We start from the raw sequence: 23,877 nt of genomic DNA, 5'->3' as shown, positions 1-23,877 counted from the left end.
AGACCAGAACTGCATGCGGTATTGAAAGTGTGCATACAGTGGATTTATAGAGTGGTATTATGATACTTTGTCATATAATGGTTCATAACATTCAATTAGCATTTTTTACTGCCGCTGCACATTTAGCACATGTTTTCAGAGAACTAACCACGATGACTGCATGATCTTTTTCTTGAGTGGTAACAGCTAATTTAGACTCTATCATTTTGTAAGTATAGTTTGGATTATGTTTTCCAATGTGCATTAATTTGCATTTATCAACATTGAATTTCATCTTCTATTTTATTGTCCAGTCACCCAGTTTTGTGAGATCCCTTTGTAATTCTTTGCAGTCATCTTTGGACTTATCTGGAGTAATTTACTACTGTCTGCAAACTTTGCTCCTTCACTGTTTCCCCACTTTTCCAAATAATTTATGAATATGTGGAACAGCACAGGTCCCAATATAGATCCTTGGGGGACCCTGCTATTTACCTCTCTCCATTGTGAAAACTGACTGTTTATTTCTACCCTTTGTTTCCTACCTTTTAACCAGTTACTGATCCGTGAGAGGACTTTTCCTCTTATCGCATGACTGCTTCCTTTGTTTAAACCCTTTTGGTGAGGGACCTTGTCAAAAGCTTTCTGAAAATCCAGGTACATTATATTCACCGGATCACCCTTGTCCAAATGTTTTTGACCCCCCTCAAAGAATTCTAATAGATTGGTGAGGCATGATTTCCCTTTAGAAAAGCCATATTTGCTCTTCCCCAACATACTGTGTTCATCTATGTGTCTGATAATTCTGTTCTTTACTATAGTTTCAGCTGATTTGCCTGGTACTGACGTTAAGCTTACCAGCCTGTAATTGCCCAGATTGCTTCTGGAGCCTTTTAAAAAATAGGTCTTATATTAAGTATCTGCCAGTTATCTGATAAAGAGGGTGATTTAAGCGATAGGTTACATACCAAAGTTAGTAGTTCTGTAATTTCATATTTGAGTTCCTTCAGAACTCTAGGGTGAACACCATTTGGTCCTGATGACTTATTACTGTTTAATTTATCAATTTGTTCCAAGACATCTCAATCTGGGACAGTTGCACAGATTTGTCACCTAACAAGAATGGCTCATATGTAGGAATCACTACCCAAGTGAAGAATTCCTTTAGCTTCTCCACAGTGGCCTTGTCTTCCTTGAGTGCTCCTTTAGCACCTGTCATCTAGTGGCCCCACTGATTGTTTGGCAGTCTTCCTGCTTCTGATGTACTTCAAAAAATGTGCTGTTAGTTTTTGTATCTCTTGCTAATTTCTCTTCAAATTCTTTTGTGGTCTGTAATATTTTTACACTTGACTTGCCAGAGTTTATGTTCCTTTCTATTTTCCTCAGTAAGGATTTGGCTTCTAATTTTTAAAAGAAGTCTTTTTGTCTCTAACTGCCTCTTTTACTCTGTTGTTTAGTCATGGTGGCATTTTTTGGTGCTCTTACTGTTTTGTTTTGGTGGGGTTTTTTAAATTTGGAGTATACATTGTGACGGGGCAAGGCCAGATGGCTGTAGGAAAGTAGTGAGGAACAGGTATGTTAGGCTAAACAAATCCCTGGTACCAGGGTAACCAAATGGCAGTTGCTCCAGGTTAATCAAGACACCTGTGGCCAATTAAGATCCTTCTAGAAAGCAGTGGAGATAGCTAGGTTGATTGGGACACCTGAAGCCAATCAAGGACTGGCTGGAACTAGTTAAAAGCCTCCCAGTTAGTCAGTGAGGTGTGTGTGTGTGTGTCAGGAGCTGTAGGAGGAAGCTGTGCTGCTGGAGAAACTGACAGTACAAACCCTTCTGGAACAAGGAAGGAGGCCCTGAGGTAAGGGTGCTGTGGGGAAGAGGCCCAGGGAATTGTACTCGTCCTGTTTCAAAAGGTCAGCTACCAATAGCTGCTACTATTAGAGTCCCTGGGCTGGATCCCAGAGTAGAGGGCGGGCCTGGTCTCATTTCTCCTCCCCTCTCCCCCCCCGCACTCTCCACGATTAAGCACAGAGACTGAGAGACAACAGAGACTGTGCGAGGGAGGGTTGCTTCTTCCCACCTCCCTTGCTGGCTTATGATGAAAATGGCTCAGTAGGCCGTGACTCTTGCCTCTAGAGAGAGAGAAGGGCTAAGTGGAGGGTCACAGTGAGCCTCTGAGGCTAGTGTAAATCCGCCTGGAAGCGCAGGACCCACTGAGACAAGGTCGGAGATTTGTCACAACATATAGTTTGAGCCTCAGTTATGGTGTCTCCATGAAGTTTGCTGGCATTTCACTCTTGTGATTGTTCCCTTTAATTTTTATTTAACTAGCCTCCTCATTTTTGGGTACGTCCCCTTTTTGAAGTTAAATGATACTGTAGTGGGTTTCTTTGATATTTCCCCTTACAAGGATGTTAAATTTAATTACATTATGGTTGCTATTACCAAGCCGTTCAGCTATATTCACCTCTTGAGCTAGATCCTGTGCACCACTTTGGACTAAGTCAAGAATTGCCTCTCCCCTTGTGGGTTCCAGGACTAGTTGCTCCAAGAAGCAGCCATTAGAGAGAGGGAAAGATGGAACAGAGCAGAAGGAGAAAGGGAGAACTTAACTAGATGGGTGAAAGAAGGCAAGAGACAACATAAAACAAGAAGAAAATGAGGGTGGGAACATGCCACCAGCAGATGCTCTCGCTATTTTCTTTCTTAATCTTTTTACCACATCTTCAATAAAGTGTACCTTTTTTGGCCAGCTTCTTTCTGCCCTGTTGCTCATCTGCCATATTCCACCCCAGAGATGGTTGCATTTCACTAGTGGGGGGAATTGATTTCTACAATATAGACAGCTAGAACAATATGTCCAAACTTGTTTCTTGGCTGCACTTGCACATTTCCCATTGAAAGTCCATAGTTAACTTAATAAACTCATTTGGGCTCCTGTAGAATGAAAGGCTTTATTAAAATGTAAGAATTCCTTATTATTATTTAATTTTTCATGTGGTTTTTGATCTCCTGTTAAATGGCTTCTGATCATTCTGTGACTTCTCCCTGCGACTTCCCTCTGCATGGTTTACTTGAAAGGACTCTCAGTTCATTTCGATTCTTGCTTTTGTTTCTCTTGACGTTTTCTTTCTTTGCTAGTCATTAGAGATGACCTCAGACAGCAGCCTCAAATTCTAGCACCACTAAACTTGAGAGGTGGATTGAGACCTGATCTTTGTGCCTTTCCTTATTCACTGATAATGCCCACTTCCCTACATTGCAATTTCTACATCTCCTCAGACATCACTTGCCATCCGCACTACTAAACCTCTTCCATAGTCTGCAGACTATGCTGAGGACAAGTACCTATCAAGGTAAGTTTAGATGAAGCTAAGTCTGGGTCACTTAGCTTCGTCCAAACTGCCACTTATGGGGTAGCTTAATAGCAAGGAAGGCAGTTTTAAGAATGAGCACAGGTATCTCTGGGTTGTCATCTACCACACCAGCATCTGGCCAAGCATTTGAAGTCTTCATTTTTAGAGCTAAAAAGGGATTTTTGTTTTTTGTTTTCCTTCCAGAAGGGAGGAGCGGATGAGATAGATATTGCTCCAACAGTAGACTGAAGAAAAGTAAGTGGGCACTTTCTATCTGTAGGTGCATTTATGTAAGATCCTATATTCAAGGTTCCAGTGTATCACACAATTCCACAGCTGCAGAATTGTGTTCTAAGTCTGAACTTTAATTTTAAAAGGTAAAATCTTTTTAACCCTTTCTGATGGCATGGAAAAGGGGAACCAAGTCTAAGCAGATTGAGTGATATCTTCCTGAGTTTGCAGAGAGCCTGAAGCAATGGTTCTGAATGATGTAACCTTCCCCATTCCTCTCAATTAGGGTGTTAACCCTGAAACCTAAAGGTGGTAGATTTAAATCCCAACATTGTTAGTTATTTCCGGACTGATCTTTTTAGCAGGAACATCTAGCTAATATGCATGTGCTACCACCCCAAGCAGTCTCACTGAGTATTGAAAATCTCAGCTGTACCCTACACAACTATCAAAACTTCCAGTTTCTTTCCACCCTTCAACTTTTCTGAGGCATTAGGTGTTTTCAGTGCAAAAATGTGCAGTATATTGAAAACTGAAAATGAGGACCGTGTCAAATAAACCGAATTTAGTCTCAAAACAAATACCACAGGGGACTCAGCACCTCTGAAAATCAACTCCCTGGTATACAGATTGATTCCTTTTTGGGGAACTTTCTCTTTGTCTGCAACTGAGATAGTAATCAAAGCTATTCCAGACTCTTGTTTAGAATAATTATCATTGTCCTATTTTATTTCTTCTTTAAACCCCATCGCCTCACCTTTATTTTAGGCTCCAACTGAAGCAAAGTGTTGTAGTTAACATTATAAATTGCACAAAGGAGTCTTGGGGGAGCTCCATTGGCTTTCAGTTAAATATCAAACTGGCTTAAGAATTGCTTTGATGACTTATAGCATAAAGTGATGCACAAATTGGGACATATGGATTTATCCAAGTTGTTTCCGGTGTTTGAACCGAGCTGCCTGATCTTCTGAAGCGGGTCTCTTGGTGGTTTCACATGACAGGCTTACCGAGCACATGCTTTTGGGTGCTGTGTATGCTAAAATTTGGACTTGTTCCAAAGAGGATTTAAAATGTTGAGTCGAGTTCATTTAAGTGAGAGTAAATCCTCCCCTCCCGCCCTGAGTCTTACATTTGTGAGGCTCATTTACTCTATTTACTGTGTCACTCTGTCTTCTGACACAGATGCTTTTCAGAACCCTGGTCTGTTTCTCTTGGCCAACATTTTATCCAGCTGCTTGAAGGAGACACCCCTGTCAGACTACTCTGAAGACAGCAGGTCAAAAAGATGCAGTGGTGCCCTGGTAAAGCGGAATGGAAGCAGCCAATGCCGGATTGTGGCCTGTAGTTTAGAGAAGACTTGGAAAGAGTTGGAGAACCCAGAGGTCAGTTATTAGCATCAAGGCCACAGCAATGATCAGCCAGTGCTGCCATACTTCTCAGTGTTACCTATTAGATCTTGAAACAATGAGCACAAAAGCCATGAGAAGTGATTTTCTTGGACAAATCAGACCCATGTATAAACAGCAACAACAGGGCATATCTTATTTAATGGCCTGCCCACTGGGCATAGGACCAGTATAAGGACATTTAATTTAGCTATCTTGAGCTGTGAGATAGTGATCCACCAGTCAAATTCCAAGGGAGACAGGAATGAACCCATTTGCTACACAAAAAGCTCTCTGTGACACATGAATATGACAGCTGTCCTCTTCTGATGCCCCATCCCAAGAAGACCACAATTTTCCCACACCCATTACAGACCGTGGAGAGATTCAAGGTGGCAAGGTTGGTCGTTGGCTTGCAAGTTAGTTATCCGATTTCCATTCTTCTTCACCTCATTGCATTTGAGGTATGAGAGAATGACGCAATCTCTGGACAACGTCCTTCTAATCTTCCTAGATCCATTCCTAGCACTGATTATTTGCCTCATTTACCTTTCCCTGTCTGGCTCAGGCTGCTCTTCCATTATGGAAAAATTCTTGAAGTTGCCAACACCCGACAGACATCTGTGTGCTTATTGAACTAAACCTCATCCCCAGCCATCGCCCCTGGTTACTTGAAGACTTGAAAGGGGTTTCATTAGAGATTGCATAGGGATAGTGCCAGTGGCTCTCACCTGCATACAGAATTTAAATGCATGTGTCCATAAGTGACAGGCCACTATAAATAGTGTAAATGTACTGAGTATTCTCTATTTTATCACAGATTTACCAAGTAGATAGCTGGAGCTCAGTGACCATGATTTCAACAGGTGGCTGAATTTTAACATCAGAAGATGTAGGCGTCTTGTGTGGGTCTAGGATGTTTATCTAAAACATCAGTAATGTTCCTGGCATTAAAATACTGCCAATATGTTCATACTTCAGATGCTTCCTAGTATTGGCTATCTCTCTATAGGGCAAATTTTCACCCCCCGATAGAAAGCAGGATGAGTGGCTTGTGTACAGTGTGGGAAGGGCATGGAATCTTTCCATTGACAAATGGGAGTCAAGGCACAATGCAGCCAAGCTGCCACTGCATGGTGACTGCAGCTGCCCTGGGTGGCGGGGCATGCCGCACGCCCAAGGCTTCAAGGCTTGTGCCACGTGCCGCAAGCCTATGCCGATCAGCGATCCCCACGACTCGTGTCTCCGTTGCCTTGGGGAATCGCACCAGAAAGAGCGCTGCAAGATCTGTAAGGCCTTCAAGCCCAGGACTAAGAAAGAGAGAGACTTTCGACTTAAGCAGTTGCTCATGGAGGCTGCATTACAGCCCTCCACTTCGACGCATCCGGCCACGGCACCATCAGCCTTGGTGCGGAGTGCCCCGGCATCGGTTCGTGATCCTGCACCGGTAGGGCACCCTAAGCCTATGGCACCGAAACAGCAGGACCGCCCCCTGGCACCGGTCGTCTTCACCGACAAAATTGAAGGGCCAACCCAAGGCCCGAGGACGCTCCCCGCATAAAAAGGTAGCGCCCGTGAAGACCTCGAATGCGCCCCAGGGCATTGCTGCCCCAGGACAGATCCCAGTGCCAGTGGCTCCGGCACCGAAAGGCCCGTTAAGCCCCAGGATAAGCACATCGAGTGAGGAGGAAGGGCTGGAGGACCTTTTGGAACAGCCCTCCACGCCGGACACATTTGAGGCAGCAAGGGACCTCATCGAATTGTCCGTGGAGAGCCCCCTCCAGGCCAAAGACAATCAAGAGCCGACACCGAGACTGCCATCCAGAGGCAAGCCGGCAATGGTGTGCCCATCTCAGCACCATTCACAGCGCCGATCCCGGTCGAGCTCCGCTTCGGTGGACTCCCAGCTACCCTCGGCGCAGAGAGCCTCACAGGCGTCTGGCCCTAGCAAGCGCCCGGCACTGGCCCAGCGTTCCCCGGCTCCTTATTCGAACAGGCACCGGGACGTGTCAGTCACGCGATCCCCGAGACCGACCACTAGCAGTCGTTCCTGGACCCGAGGACACCGGTACCGGTCCAGGTCGGCAAGGAGCCACTCCCAATCCCGGTCACGGAAGCACCACTCTCCGACCCCGGACCGGCACCGTCCCACAGCACCACCGTGGCCATCAAGGTCACCGTCCGTGGTTTCTGAGGCAGTCTCGGGCCATTCGAGCAGATATACCCACTGGGCACCAGCCAGCAGGGAACACCAAGCCGCTTGGCACCCACAGTGGGGCCCGCCAGGACAGTGGCCATTCTGGACTCCGTGGGCCTACCACCAGCAAGGCCCCCCGTCCAGGACCTCGAGATCCGGCCCCTCGGGACACCGGTCCCGCTCCCCGCAGGGGCGCCCCTCCTCTCGCAAGGAGGCCACAGTCTCCAGACCACCGGAGCAAGACACGGCACCGAGCCCGGTACCATCTCAGACCCACTCAACTGGACAGACTCCAGAGGAGCTCCCAGCCGGTGAGAAGTTGCAGGAAGGGTTAGAGGAGGAAGCACAGAAGGCCTTAACCTCTTCCTCCTCACCAGATGAAGCCGTGGCAGGCATGACAGTGTCAGGCCCTCCCCCGATTGACCATCGGGCGCACCAGGAACTACTCCGCCGAGTAGCCCTCAATTTGGGGTTGCAGGCAGAAGAGACAGTAGAGCAGGAGGATCCCATGGTGGACATCCTAAGCTCTGAAGGCCCCTCCAGAATCGCGCTCCCGCCCATAAAAACGGTACAGTCTAACTATAAGACAGTATGGCAAACACCGGCCTCCAGTGCACCAACTGCGAAGGGCGTAGAGAGGAAGTACTTCGCCCCCTCCAAGGGGTTCGACTTCCTCTTTTGTCACCCGACACCCTGGTCGTATCTGCGGTCAACGAACGAGAGCAACATGGCCAGCAAGCCCCGGCCCCCAAGGCCAAGGAGGCAAAGCACTTGGACTTGTTCGGTAGAAAGGTCTACTTGTCTGGGGGCCTCCAGTTAAGGATCGCTAACCAGCAAGCGATTCTGAACAGGCACAATTTCAATTCTTGGGCATCAGTCTCCAAGTTCAAGGATTCCCTGCCCCAGGGTTCACAACCCAAGTTCGCAGCCGTAGGGGACAAAGGGAAGGCAGTAGCCAAAACCTCTCTACAGGCCTCCCTTGACTCCGCGGACGCAGCTGCCAGAACAATCGCATCAGGAGTGGTGATGAGGTACTCGGCATGGCTGCAGGCTTCAGGCCTTCCACCAGAGGTGCAAAACACCTTGCAAGACCTCCCGTTTGAAGGGTCAGGCTTGTTCTCGGACCAAACGGATGCCAGACTACATAGCCTCAAAGACTCCCGAGCAATCCTCAAGCCATTGGGAATGCACACCCCAGCAACACAGAGAAAACCTTTTAAGCCCCAACCGCTGCAGCAGAGACAGTACCACCCTTGCCCCAGGCAGGAACCGTACCGCAGAAGGGGCAGGGACAACAGGCGTAGGCGAAACAACACGCCTAATCAAGGCCAAGGCCAAGGCAAGCCGCAGCCTGGCAACAAGCAAGGATTTTGAAGTTGCAATCGAGGACAACTTACCGATCCTCATGCCAGACCCTCCCCTATGTTTCAGGGACCGTTTGTCCCATTTCTACTGTGCTTGGTCCCGTATAACATCGGACCTTTGGGTCCTTCGCACGGTGGAGGTGGGATACACCCTTCAGTTCTCCTCGCCCCCTCCCTCACACCCTCCATCCCCGTCCCTCTTCAGGGACCCCTCTCACGAGCAACTCCTTATACAGGAGGTGCAGGCCCTCCTCAGAGCAGGGGCGGTGGAAGAGGTCCCTCCAGACCTAAGAGGGAAAGGGTTCTACTCCAGATATTTCCTTATTCCCAAAGCAAAAGGGGATCTCCGCCCTATTTTGGACCCTCGCAAACTAAACAAATTCTTTGTGAAGGCACACTTTTGCATGGTCTCCCTTGGCGCTATTATCCCATCCCTGGATCCGGGGGTTGGTACGCTGCCCTCAATATGAAAGATGCGTACTTTCACATCGCCATCCGCCCTGCTCGCCGGCGGTTCCTGCGTTTCATCATCAACCAACACCATTTCCAATTTACGGTCTTGCCTTCGGCCTAGCAATGGCCCCTCGAGTGTTCATGAAATGCATGTCCGTGGTGGCAGCCTTTCTTCGAAAAAGAAAGATGCGGGTATACCCGTACTTGGATGACTGGCTCCTCGCGGGCAGATCAGAGGACGAGGTCTGCTCCCACGTGGCACTGGCATTACAGGTTTTCCGCAAGCTCAGTCTACTGGTCAGTGTGCCCAAGTCCTCACTGATCCCCACGCAGAGACTGGACTTCATAGGGGCAGTCCTGGACTCGGTAGAGGCACGAGCAAGTCTTCCAGTTCCCAGGTTCCTGGCCATTCAAAGAGCCGTAACCTCCATCCAACAATTTCCCACGACCACAGCCAGATGCTGTATGCAACTCCTGGGACACATGGTGGCTTGCACACATGTAGTCAGACATGCCCGCCTAAGACTCAGACCGTTACCGCTGTGGCTAGCCCAAACGTATCACCCCAGCAGAGACCCCTTGGACCTGATAGTGGCAATCCCAGCTCGGGTGTCAAACTCCCTCCGCTGGTGGCTCGATCGACAGCAAGTTTGCGAAGGGATCCCTTTCGCTGCACCGCAGCCCACCCTGACGCTAGTAACAAATGCGTCAGACCTGGGCTGGGGGGCACACTTAGGGGACCTGCGGACCCAGGGCTTATGGTCCAGGGAGGAAAAGTTGCTCCACATCAATGTGAAGGAGTTAAGGGCAGTTCACCTTGCCTGCCAGAACTTTCACGCTACCATAGAAGGCCACAGCGTGTCAGTTCTGACAGACAACACTACCGCCATGTTCTACATAAATAAGCAGGGCGGGTCCCGATCCTCTCCCCTCTGTCACGAGGCGCTCTTCCTATGGGACTTCTGTGTAGCCCATTCAGTCCAATTGGTGGCAGCATATCTTCCGGGGGTCCAAAACGGGTTAGCAGACCGCCTCAGCAGGTCGTACCACATGCACGAATGGACGCTGAGAAAGGACGTCCTACATTCAATTTTCCAGAGGTGGGGGTTTCCCCAGGTGGATCTCTTCGCCACCAAGGACAACAGCCAATACCCTCGGTTTTATTCATTCCAGAACCTCAACCCAGGCTCATTGGCAGATGCCTTGTGATTCAGTGGGGCGGGAGCCAGAGGTACGCCTTCCCACCATTCCCGCTCATTCACAGGGTCCTGCTCCAGACCCGCAGGGACAAAGCGACAGTTATTCTCATCGCACCAGTGTGGCCGCGCCAGCATTGGTTTACGACCCTGCTGGAACTGTCATCGACTGCCCCGATTGCCCTACCCCTGCACCAAGACCTCATCATGCAGGACCTGGGTCGCCTACTCCACCCAAACCTACCATTGCTACATCTCACAGCGTGGAATCTCTCTGGCTAAATGATACAGAGAATAGGTGCTCCCACCAGGTCCAACAAATTCTCCTTGGTAGTAGGAAGCCCTCCACAAGAGCGACCTACCTTGCCAAATGGAAGAGGTTCTCCCACTGATGCGAGCCTAATCGCATACAGCCTCTGCAGGCCTCCATCCCATCAATACTGAACTACTTGCTGCACCTCAAGCATCAAGGGCTCGCCCCCTCCTCAATTAAAGTGCATCTGGCCGCCATATCGGCATTCCACCCGGGAGAGTTGGGTTTTTCAGTATTTTCCAACCCCACAGTAGTCCGTTTCCTCAAGGGGCTGGAAAGGGTGTTTCCCTACTCGCGCCCGCTGGTCCCTACATGGAACCTTAACCTGGTCCTAACTAAACTCATGGGACCACCCTTTGAACCCCTAGCCTCTTGCTCTCTCATGCATCTCTCATGGAAGGTAGCATTTCTAGTGGCCATTACATCGGCTAGGAGGGTTTCGGAATTGAGAGCCCTCACTTCGGAACCCCCTTATACAGTTTTTTATAAGGACAAGGTGCAGCTGAGACCGCACCCCAAATTCCTCCCTAAGGTGGTCACGCAATTTCATATGGGGCAGGACGTTTGTTTACCGGTGTTCTTCCCCAAACCCCATACGGACCCAAGCCACCGCAGCCTGCATACCCCCAACGTCCGTAGAGCCTTGGCATTCTATCTGGAACGGACCAGGCCATTCCGCAAGTTGACACAACTGTTCATTGCCATTGCGGAGAGAATGAAAGGCCAGCCTATCTCGGCTCAACAATTATCAGCATGGATTGTGCTTTGCATCCGCACATGCTATGAGCTCGCCAAAGTGCCAGCCCCGGCGATCAGGGTTCACTCGACTAGAGCCCAAGCATCCTCGGCGGCTTTCTTGGTGCAGGTTCCACTCCAGGAAATCTGTAAAGCGGCCACCTGGTCGTCGGTACATACATTCACAGCCCATTACGCAGTCCATCATCAGACCAGGGAGAATGCGGTGGTCGGCAGGGCTGTGCTCCAATCAATTGTTACTTGACTCCTACCCTCCTCCAATGGTAAGCTTGTGAGTCACCGAATGTGTAATGGACATGAACAATCACTCGAAGAAGAAAAAACGGTTACCTACCTTTCATAACTGTTGTTCTTCGAGATGTGTTGTTCACATCCATTACACTTCCCACCCTCCTTCTCCTCTGTCGGAGTCACCAGCAAGAAGGAACCGAGGGAGGGTCAGGCCTGCAGGGATATATATACGCTAGAGCGGGGCACCGCTCTGGCGGGGGGGGGGGGGGGGAGGACACCTGCTGGCCTGATGGGAGCCACTGAGGGAAAAAGTTTCCGACGTCCGTGCACGTGACACGTGCACACCTAATGTGTAATGGACGTGAACAACACATCTCGAAGAACAACAGTTACGAAAGGTAGGTAACCGGTTTTTTTAGGTTTTTGGATTTTACTGATTAAAAATCCTTTTGTAGGATTTCCCAGATATAAGATTCCCATATGTACAATGGATACATTGTACATACAATTGGATATGAGTAAATGTGTAATGATTGTGTAAGTGTTCACGTTTTTATTGGTATAGTACATTTTTTCCACCATTAGAAATGTTGTTGTTGTAGTTTGCAGGGGAAGGGGTCTTTATTCCCAAAGTAAATGGTAAAATCTGACTATAAATGGGGCTGTAGTAATCTCTTGAGCATTAACATCCATCCACTGGAGAGGGCACAAGGTTCCTGGTGAAATGGAAACTACAGCATGTGTGTCTCTGAAGGGTTTGTATTTCTTCCACAGAAACCACTAATGTAAAAGATGAATGTCAGACCCTAGGAGTTCCGTGCTGATTTGTACACACTAATATAAGCCCAACACTGTACATCTGAAACACTTATCTCTGAATCATGGCACATATGTCTGTTGCTCCGAGGCATCATTATCTCACTCATCATTACTATAGCTGCCCTTTAGCATACAGTCAAGATTCTAGTACTCTAAAGATTCCGAATACTATATATATTTCTCTTTTTCCTAACTATCATCTTATTTGTCTATCTATCTACATATATGCTTGGAGAGTGTGCTACAAATATAGGGGGAGCAATAATGAAATCCTCTGGGTATATGCTTTAGGGCATAAACTGACCACTGATTGGTGAGGTGAAGAAGAAACGTCTCCTATTGGGAGAGGATCTGTTATGGAGTTTCTTGCTACTTCCTCTAAAAACATCTCATGCTGGAAGCCACTTTCAGAAGCCGGATAATGGACCAGGTGAACCATTGGTCTGATCCAGACTGGCAATCCTTTATTCGTAAACTGCAGGGATAGTAGGTTAGATTATGGCTCTAGATGATGCTTTGTCTATTTTGATATTTCAAGTTGCCTTACAAGCATAGGACTGCTTGTAATGGCATTGGACTGTGACTCAAAAATGATCTTTTTGCCAGAGGACTTTGGCAGCGAGCCAAGTCTTATGGTGTCTGAACCACAATCTATGTGAACCAGGAATCCAGGATGGTTATGGACTGCTGCCAAAAACAGCCAAATGAAAATAATAGGTTTTGGTGGAATATGTTTTACTAACATTGCACACAAAAAACTATGTCAAAAGAACAATCAGGTTTCAAAGTCCAGCAAAGTAGTTAGGAAATGCCACAGTTAGATTGACTGTGCACCCTTAATCATCTCTTTTGTATGCATGCATTATAATAGTCTTGTCGAAAATCACATAGGTAGTCTGTGGCAGAGCCAGGAATAAAACCCAGCATTCCCAAGTCCCAGTCTAGTTCCTTAACCCTGATATCCTTTCTCTTTTTGCAGCTCTCTGCCTCATTCACTGCTCTTTCTGTTCACTGAATGAGGCAGGGGTCCTCTAAAACAGGGGTTCTCAACCTTTTTCTTTCTGAGGCCCCCTCAACATGCTAAAAAACTCCATGGCCCACCTGTGCCATAACAACTGGTTTTCTGCATATAAAGGCCAGGGGCAGAGTTACGGGTAGCAAACAGGGCACTTGCCTGGGCCCCACACCACAGGTGGCCCCCACGAAGCTACATTTCCCAGGCTTCAGCTTCAACATCGAGTGATGGGGTTCAGGGCCCTGGGCTTCAGACCCATGCAGTAAGGCTTTGGCTTTCCACCCTGGACTCCAGTGAGTCTAATCTAGCCCTGCTTGGCAGACCCCCTGAAAACTGTTTGTGGCCCCCCAGGGAGCCCTGGACCCCTGGTTGAGAATCACTACTCTAGAACAAATGGAATGAGACCATGTAATTAAAGACTGTCGTCATCAGATTTGCACTGGGTTAATTTAAGGTGTGTTTTAAAATGGATATAGTTAAATCAGCACAAAAGTTTACATGGACGCTTACATTGGCTTATATAGGTTTATTTGCATTTGGTACACTTTTTCAAAACTGATTTTAATTAGAGTGGTGTAACTTCTTTGCATAGATAAGGCTGACCTTAATTCTGGAATTTCCTAACATCTGAATTTTTTGACTTTGAAGTCATAATATTATTTTAACATACATTTTGTATGTAATTTCCTAGGTTTTTATATAGAAAACTGGAAAATAAAAACATCCATTCTCTGGTACCGTATTGACTCCCTACATAAGTCATCAGCAGGGTTTGAACCTATGAGTTTTAGATGCATAGCACAGACCTCTACCACTTGAGGTGTGGAGGGGGGTGGGGGAAAAGCTAATAGCAGTAGTACACTATTATCTTTCATATGTCTAGCTTCTAGAGGGGGAAGTAACACACTACCAGTTGCTTGCACAACTATTGCTAGACAGCAATGGAATGTTAGGAGTCAGGATTCCTGTGTTCTTTTCTTGTCTCTGATTGTGTTCTCATGGTCATGGACACCACAGCCAAACACATAGCTTTGAGCCATTCATTCTGATAGGCAGATTAGCTAAGTGAATGAAAGTCGTGTCTGGATTCTATTTCCAACTTTGCCAGAAGTGACCTTGTGCAACTCCTCAGCTATTCCTTCTGTAAAAAGGGAAAAGGTGTTTTGCTGCTGCTTTGCCTGTGTCCTGTCTGGAGCTCTAGCCAAATAACTTCCATGTAGGAGGCTCATTATGGTCTGAGAGCATACTTAGTGCAGTTGGCATGCAGGAAGGTGTGTGGGGTCTAGGAGAATTGCTCAGTGCATATGAAGGGTCAGTGAGGCTGGGGGCATGCTCAGAGCAAATGGAATATTTAGAGATTTTAGGTACAAACTGTAATAAGATGTACTGACCATGTGCAAATGGAAACTTTCAGAGGCGTATAACTCAGCTAGATCTGAGTATACTTTCACTGGGAAAGCAAACGTCACATCTCGCGTCTCAGGATTACTCCTACCAAATTTCAAGTTCCTGCTCCAAAACAGAGAGAAACTAGAACTCTTCAACAAATAGTAGAGAAAATTGTTTACTATTGGCAAAGCTATTTATTTTTCCCTAGTCATGTCCTGGGAAATGACTGTGCTGTTTTTTGCTGAAATAAAATTAAAAAATCAACCTGAAGCTGAGAGCAAGCATGGAGAATTTCAACCTAAACTGCTTAAGTTTGGCATAGTTATAAGCAACTGGGCTTATATTGAAGGCATTTTAGATAACCTTAACTATAGTGCTACTATTAGCTCTGCATATAATAGGACCAGACTCTGCACTCCTCTTCAGTCAAGGAAACTTTTCTTAGGCCTAGCTGTATGCAGAAGTTATACTGGTAGAATTATTGTGATGTAAGTAAACCAATGTCAGTTGTGTGTGCCCACGTTGCTGTGCATACTGTGCTCTATGCTGCTTCCCCTTTGAAACCTTGTGTCCACAGCACTGCATCTGCAGAAGTGTGTTGTACTGTGGGTACCTTTGATCTGGGCTCATCTCTTGTTCTCTCAAACAGGGACACCATAAGTTCCCCACTGACCTTCAGTTGAATAGAAGAAGAACAGCCGGATAAGGGAGAATAAGAAGCTTATGGCTCTGTCCATCCACACAGTATTCTGTTTAAGAAGGGAGATAACATGCTTCTATAAAGTCTTATCTTCTGTGTTTAAGGTCAGATCCTTAGCTGATGTAAATCCACTGTTCTATTTACTTTAGTGGAGCTGTGGCCAATGGACACCCAGCTGAGGATCTGTCCCAAAGTTTACAGTTTTTGGATCTTTAGAAAAATAAATGATGAATGATGATGCCTCCTGAAGAAATCTTACCTCAGCAAACCACAATGATAGCCCTTCTGTGGCCATTATCCTATGCTGGTGTGCTTGGTTTAGGATTTGTTGCCATGGCTATGATCTTGGTCACAGGGCAATCTCTGGGCTTGATTCTCTTCTAATGTACACCAGTATAAATTAGGAGTAATTTCATTGGCGTTAATGGGCCTGACTTCTTGCTGCCTCGCAGCCTGTGAATTCAGTTACACCTATACAAAGTGGGGATAAAATGCTACTATTCTGTGGTTAGACAGTCAGCTGGTGTAAATTGGCGTAGCTCTATTGACGCCAATGGCACTGCACCAATAGTAATCAGCCGTCAGAGCAAAATCAGACCTGTCTATTTATTACTTTTACTACACCTAGAGGTTGTTACCAAGATCAAGGTCTGCGTTGTGCTAGGAACTGTACAAACATATAGTAAGAGACTGTCTCTGTCTTGACATCTTGCAGTCTAAATAGACCGGACTGGCAATGGGTAAGAGGGGAAACAGGCAGAGAGAGATTAAATGATTTGCCCAGCATCATACAGCAGGTGAGTGGCCAGAGCTGGGAACCAAACCCAGGGCTCCTTAGGAAAAAAAAGAAGAAGAAAAGAAAGATGCAGCAATGTAAATGAGAATTTATTAACAACAAAGCCCCAGGTTCTGTTACTACAGAAATAAAAGAAAAATAATTTATCCACCCACGCTTACTTTTTCTGACGAAGGTAAGTGAATACTGCTGTACTAATAGAGTGTGACGCTTGAATCTCGAGCTGCACTTACTGATGCAGAACTGAGAGGTAACCAACATCTTTACAAAAATAATATTCCTCACAGCCTCCGTGACGGCTGCAGAGTTACACTGCTTTTCATTCCCTGCACATGTAATTTGCATTTGAAGGTCTCTCCAAGCCAACAGTGATGGAGTCAATTGATGAAGCTGATGGACAGCAAGGACAGCAAAGTGGGAAGGAACAATCCCAGAAAGCCTCACCGAGAACTCTGCAGCATGGCTGGGCTGCCTGGTGGAATGGATTAACGACAGGAGGCGGCGTATATTTGTTCGCCCTCTTGCAGATATTGGTAAGACACTAGCATACTTTATAACTAGCTCAAAATGAAACCTGAATTTTTAAAACTGTTCTTGTTGTTAGAGATTTTAGTCGTGTATTGTTGTGTAGTTCCCAGCTGGTGTCAATTGGCATAGCTGCAGTGAAGTCAGTGCTACACTCATCATTACTACAACTGCTATGCATCACAGGCCACCCATTGCAACCTTAACTCTGCCCCTTTGCATATACCAGCCTTCTATCGCCCTCTTTAACCACCCTTCTGCAAACACCCCTTTGCCGGACTGCCTTCTCCCAATACAACCAACTGCTATACCAAACATACACAATGTTGGGGAAGGATAATCTGGTTAAGTGTGCATACAGAAGGGGGTGGGTAGGGGTAGATTAAGATTGTGGTGCATGGTATATGATATGGTAATGATAAGGTTTGTGCCTCTGGGTGTAGGAGTAGAGGGTATGTACATGTAGGTGGCTTAACTGTTCATTTCCTTGTTTTTGGGGGTTGGTGCCAGCCATGTTGTGAGTAACAATCCTAACTGCTTGAAATGAATTTTTTTGCATATTAACATACATGTGTATGTATCTATATGTATATCTGTCTTGATATAGCTATAGCTTTATACATTTATAAGAGTTGTGTTGTAGTATGCTGTGCATTTTATGCATTCTAATAGCCTTCCATTAAGAATTCAAGAATAAAATGCTATCTCTCTTTATAAATTCTCTTAGCCAGAGTTTTGTTGGTGTAAATCAGCGTCACTCTGTTGAGCTCAAGGGAGCTATACTGGTTTGCATCAGGCTCTCTGTCTTTTTATTCTGGTTAAGCTGCAGCATAGAAAATACCTGACTTCTTAAAGTGAAAATGATGATCAACATAAAATCAATGAGAACTAAATTAGTTAATTATGCAGTCTTGAAATGAAAATGAATGTTTGTCTAATGAGGAATGCTTATTATGTATTATCTGATTGATTGCACAGCTTTTCTGCATGATGTTATGGTACAGTGGTTTTGGGACAATCCCAACTGCTCAGAATGCCTTTGACCTGCTGTCCTACTTGCTAACACCATTTGAACAGTTCATCTCAGATCCAGGAGAGGTAAGTTTGCTTGTTTCTCTCTATTTAAGTGCAGGGCTAAGGTCAATAGCCTTGGGTAATAATTTTGGTATCTTCTTGGACTAAATGTATAAAAGAGATGTACTGTATTAAAACATGGTGATTGCTGTACTGTGTATCTGCTCTGGAATGGAGAAGAACCCCCCCACACCTCCCCCCGAAATAAATGTATATTAAATTAGTCTTTAAAAATCCAAGGCCAAATCTTTTTGGCCCTGCTATTAAATCAGAATGTAGACCTTTGCGCCTGTTTCACAGAGGAGTAAAAGATTACCCAAGGAGCAAAGCAGTGGAAAATCAAGCCCATAAGGTTTACTTCACCATAAGGGAAGGGCTAGAATTCAATTTATGAAGGCAAATAAAATATCTTAGATTCTGCAGAAGCTGATGGAGGCTCACAAGACTCACCAGAACAGTTTACCAGCTCAATTCCAGCCCTCATTGAAAAACGTAGTGGGCCAGATTCTGGCCTCGGTTACACCCATGTGTCCACACTGGAGAAGATGAGTGTAACCTATGTAATTTCATTTGAAATGTGTTTTAAATCATTAGCCGCATGATAAATAAAAGTAATTCTCCTGATTTTCTTTTTTTAAAAGAGTTTTAGGCTGCGTCTACATTAGAAACATTTGCATTGGCAAAACTATATCTATGAAACTTCCCCAGTGCAAACTCCTAGTGTGTGACACCACTCTAATGCGGGGTTTACACTAGTGTGACTTAATCTGTGAGTTACCGGTATAATTACATTGGTGCAAATGTCTCTAATGTAGACAGAGCTTTAGGGTGTGTCTACACTGCAGTCAGAAATGTGATTGCAGCATAGGCTGGTATACCTGCACTAACATTAGCTAGCATAGCTAAAGCACAGGCTAACAATGAGAGTATGTACTCAGGGTCCCTAGCGTGCTTGTACGGCCCACGCTGCAGTCCATGTCAATCACAAATCAATTGTTCAGCCCAGAAATGTCCTGACTTAGATGACTTTAAATAAAAGAAAACATAAAGCAGGTTCAGTATGGAGGAGTGTGATTCTCAGAATGCAGCAAAATAAGACAAGTCTGAAAGTACATTCACCTGCAAAAAAGCCCAGCACACCTTTCCAATTTTTGAATATAAACATTTGGCAGACATACCTCGTCTGTTAAATATGTGTATATAGAGATTTCACTAATAAAATCACTGGAAATGACATAGGTAGTGTAATGATGCTTACTCTGTAATATGGTAACATCCTGTTAAATAGAAAGATCTGATGACTATATTCCCATATAATGTCTCTAAACAAAAGTTAACTATTGCAATGGTTGTTTTGTTTCTGGTATTTACGTGGCAAGAATTTGTAAACCTATTGAAACTTCCTAAATAAATAGTTTAAAAAAATACTACCAGTCTGCATTCGCACAGATGTTCATGCATATCATTGGTTATTATTTATTATAGCACCATTCCCTTGCAAAAGAAAGCTTTAAAATGGTTAAGTGGAAACAATTGGCTAACGTTCAGGAAAGTGACTCTTCAACATGGATCTCTTTAGCTGTACTTAATGAGCCAATTTTAAAAGCCTGGCTTTATTGAAGTCAGTGGGAGTTCTGCCACTTGCTTCAGCGGGGCCAGGATTTCACCTTCGATCTTTTTGCACTTCCGTACTGGGCCAAATCCTGCAGTCCTTACTCAAGCAGAACTCCTGTAGAAGTTAGTGGGAGTTTGGGATTTTGTTCCTATTATTGATTATCATATTGAATGAAAGTCACCCCTGTGCTGAGGGCCAGCGTGAGGCCTATGCACTACTTACTGCCAACTTAAGACCTGCAGATAGCACGTCGTGCATAGGCATGGATTTCGCTCATGGTGCTGTAAATAGACGTAGCACTTTACATAACATGTAAAAAAAACCCCAAGGTTTCTGGATCATAGAGTTTATGCTAAAGAAACATGGCAATATAAAAAAAACCTTGTGAAATGAATACCAGGAACAATCGGTAGAGTTTCTCACATGTTCCCTTATGTCCTATCCCTTAATCTCTGTGTGAGTTGTTGTCATTTCTGTTGTTTCACAGGACCTGACCAGAGTTGGAAGCATTGCGATGTTATATTTCCTGCTGTCTTTAGTTTCGCTAGGATTGTTACTCATAGGAACTCTGGTAAGCTACCGTATTAGAAATCCAATGTTCTTACTGAACAGCGCTAAATGGATTCACACCCTCTTGCAGTGTGTTCTTACAGGGTGTCTCATTTACTCTGAGTTGTTTGATTTCAAAATAATACCTTTGGGCTATTTCCACATAATTACTGCACACTTTATGTAGCAAAAGTGTGGAGTGCACTTTCCCTTGTTCAGTTTCCTTGATGAATGGTGATTCATCAGATCCCTTTATTTCCTCCACGCGCAGGTGGAGAATGTATTCTTACATTGAACAGGAGGGTGGAGTCCAGCAAAAGAAGGATCTAATCTTACTGCCTTAGCAGTCAAGTGCAAAGCACCCATTAACTCCAGTGGCAACAGGAGCTGTCCCATAGCATTGTAGAGATTTGGGACTGTATACACCTATGTATGTAGGCCAAGGCCCTACCTGCTTAGCAAGATCAATCAGGCCTCTATTGTTAATGTTCTGTTAGTTCTCAGGCAGCTGGGAACAGAGGGAAAGCACCCTTCCCTTCTCCACTGATGGTGCAGTTGGCATGAAAACATGCGCTGCCTGGGAAATCTAGGAAGAAGTCTTTGTGATTCAGGGGACTCCAGTCACACACCTCAGGGTGCCAAGGCCCCAGTACATTTTTATGTTGGAGATAGGGAATGAAATTCTTGAAAATAGAGTTTACAAATATGGAAATGCTGATAGACTGTGATCTAGTGCCCTTTCTGTCATATACCTTCTGACTGCCCAGGAGGTAACAACAGTTAACATGCATGTGGTGTGCATGTGTAAGCATTGTAATGCGGTGTATACCATCGTTACGTTCACTCTGGGACAATATACTGCTGAAGGGTTCTGCTTCATGTATCAGGCTGAATGTGCTTTTTAAAAGCATGCACAAAGCACAGTAAATTAGTGTTAATACCTCCATTATTCTGATCACTGGTGTGGGCAGTGAGGTTAGCCTGGCTGTGTAATTTTCTACTTTTTTGATGATGCTGCTGTTTAGGCAGGTGTATTGTGTGATCAAATAATACACTTCTGATGAGTGGTGTAATTGCACTTATTAAAGTACAAGAATTGGACTTTTCATCTTCTCTATGAACTGTGTGACGTTAAGGCAGTTTTACAGGGAAATACTGCAAGCTGCATTATGAGGTAAATCAGAATAACAAGGGTGCGATTTCCCTTGGGAAATGTATCTAACCCCTTTGTAGGTGTATTAGAACATTATGGAGCTCATTATAGTCACCTCATTTATATCACATGAGTTAACTCTAAGTGAATGTTCACTATGCACAAAAATCTCATTTTTTACTGCTGTGAATCCGGAGTAACTCCTTTTAAGCTTAGAATTACTCCTGATTTATACCTGTGTGAAGAAGAGCAGAATTTGGCCCAATGCAGTCATTGTAATGTATTGATGTGATCTGGGACTTTCTTGTAACAAAGCAATTTAAAAACAGAGTCTCCTGGTTTACTATAGGCTAGATGGGAATCCTACAAGTCTGCTGAGACTAATGGGCAGTGCATGGTTACTGTTCGGGCTGAATTTCACTGTGTGCTCAGAGCACTCCACAAACACAGACAAGTCACAGGGCGGCTCTACCTACTGCAACTCCTTCTCATGCCAGGTCACGTGGGTTTTACAGTTTGAACACATCTGCTGTTACAGGCATTTGCAGAACAGCATCATGGAAATAATAAGCTTACTTACCAAGAAATTTGAAAATTTTGCGAACAGTGGAGCTTGGCAGTGTTCCTAGAATCCCGGCTTGTAGGAGAATGCACAGTTTTATCAATCGGTTTCTCTCTATTTCCCCCCAGTCTCCTCTCAAACTAGGCTCTTTCGATTGCTTTTTCTGGTTCTTTAACCATGGCTCTGCCTAGAAGGGATTTGCATAGGAAGACGGCTAGAAGGTGATGTTTCTAGATAGAGAAGTGCATTTATGATTAGATTAGTTTTGACCAAAGAGAGAATCCTACATACTGTTCTCCCAAGAAAGGGAGAGCATGAGGATCTTTAACATTCTGATCCATCCCTGTACTGATGCTAGTGTCAAAGTACAGACAGAGGGGAGGCAAGTTATGCATCCTCTATTCTGGGGCTGCCCTAATTTATGCCCCTGCTTCAGTGGCATAGGCAGGGGTGTCATATTGCCAGAGTGCAGGTCTGCCCCTGACATGCCTCCTCTTGCCCTCCATCCAACCTTCCCACCTCCAGCCCATGCTTGCCCTAGGGTATTCCCGCTTGCTGTGGAGGCAACGAAGATCTGGCAAAGCTGACTATGCACCTGGCATACAGGGTCCCTGCGCTGGGGGTATTCCCAGAGGAGGGCACTTCATGTCTGGCCTGTGGCCTCTTTGTAGCAGCACATCTATAGCGCAACTACAAATTGGGCACCTAGATTCTCTTGAAGCAAGGTTTACTCAGCTCTTTGACCTCTGCAAGGTGGTAGATAAACTGAATGCAGGCACCTGAGCATGGGGGGGGGGGAAGTAATCTTACAAATTACACCTTCGAAACTGAGGTCCTGTCTGCTCTGGGTGCACATTAAAGATTGCCTGAAATCCAGAGCCCAGCTCATCCCCACGGAGTATTAGAGTTCATAATGCTTGAAAACCTGCCTTTAGTCATTGTGAAAGTTATGACGCCCTTTCCTGGGAATCCTGGCTGTGATGTAATGTTACTGAACACGGTGATTCCCAACCGTGGACATGGACCAGCTCTAGCCTAGTGAGTCGTGACTGAGGCTTTTGTAACTGGTGCTGTAGGCTTCCCTCACTACCTGAGGGCTAGATTGTGCCCTGATGCTCACCCCCGCAGAAAAGGCCAGCACAAAAGCCTCTAGCACTTAAAACCAGGGTTACGATTTTCCAAGCTGACTAATGAATTTATCATTTATTTATTTATTTTAAAATTCTATTAATTTTAAATGTAATGTAATTTCCTCTAGTTGCTTCATGATCCTTATTCCCCACATGCCTTTTCAGCCGAGAGGAAAGCGCCTTTGTTTCTAAAGCAAGTCCTGTTTTCCTTTGGGTTTCCAGCCTATTGAACCACTGACAAACTCACCCCTATCTGGTTGGTCAGCTCTGCACAGGAGCCCATAATGCTTAAGAGTTGCCTAGGCCTTGTGCAGGGCCCTCTGCACAGAGGTGAATTACAGATGCGCACACACACACTGCCTCTGTGCAGTGACGGGGCACGTTCCTGCTTCCTGCAGTGCCTGCAGCCTGTGAACAGCTCCATACAAATGCCCTGGCAGAGACATCCCAGAGGGGGCAGCAGGACAGGTATGCAGCAAAGAGCAACTGAAAAGTTGTAGCGGAGAGTGGTCTGGGGGACTCAGAGAGGAATTTTGCCTTCCTGAATTGGGCTGGCTCCACATCACCTCCAACATGGGTTTAAGGCACAGCGGAGAGCCCTTAGTGTTAAGCTAGTGACGGTGGAGTTTAGGCTGCTCATTAGCATATGGAGGGCCACAGCTCCACAAATGGGTTAGAACATGCACAGTGGCATCAGACAGGCACTGGCTGGTACACAGGTACTGTTGCCCAAAGCAGTCCAGAGCCTCTGGTTCAATAGGCTGTGTGACGGGGCTCAGTCACTACACTGGTGCCCCCTGCTGGCCATCTTGGGGATTAGCTCCGCAGGTCGGTACACCCTCTTCCAATGGTTCTTCTCTTGCTGTCACGTCTGCTCTCTGGCCTGTGTCACTCCAGGGTGTCCTCTTCATGACACAGCCCTCCAGCTGTGTCACCATCTGTGCTCTCCCCTTGTGGGGTTTAGACCAATTGTCTAGCCACTTGGGGAACCGGGACTTTCCACTACTCCAGGTCCCGACCCAGCAACCCTGTAGATGGCAGCCATGTGTTGTGTCCCCTCCAACTTCTCAGTATATTTTCCTGGGCCACTT

At 45.8% G+C, this 23,877-nt stretch overlaps 1 protein-coding gene across 6 annotated transcripts in view; it reads left to right on the top strand.

Annotated features, from left to right (window-relative positions):
• Positions 1–23,877, top strand: part of LOC117877276 (tyrosine-protein phosphatase non-receptor type 5-like) — a 202,237-nt gene that overhangs the window by 76,458 nt on the left and 101,902 nt on the right. For all 6 annotated transcript variants that reach the window (XM_034770235.1, XM_034770233.1, XM_034770234.1 and 3 more), the window contains 3 exons: positions 16,530–16,711; positions 17,682–17,801; positions 19,880–19,963. In XM_034770235.1, coding sequence (XP_034626126.1) covers positions 16,530–16,711; positions 17,682–17,801; positions 19,880–19,963 — 386 coding nt within the window. The remainder of the gene's footprint in view (positions 1–16,529; positions 16,712–17,681; positions 17,802–19,879; positions 19,964–23,877) is intronic.

This window comes from Trachemys scripta, chromosome 4 (assembly GCF_013100865.1).
Source record: "Trachemys scripta elegans isolate TJP31775 chromosome 4, CAS_Tse_1.0, whole genome shotgun sequence".
Classification (NCBI taxonomy): Eukaryota; Metazoa; Chordata; order Testudines; family Emydidae; genus Trachemys; species Trachemys scripta.
This window is presented reverse-complemented; position numbering and strand designations above follow the sequence as displayed.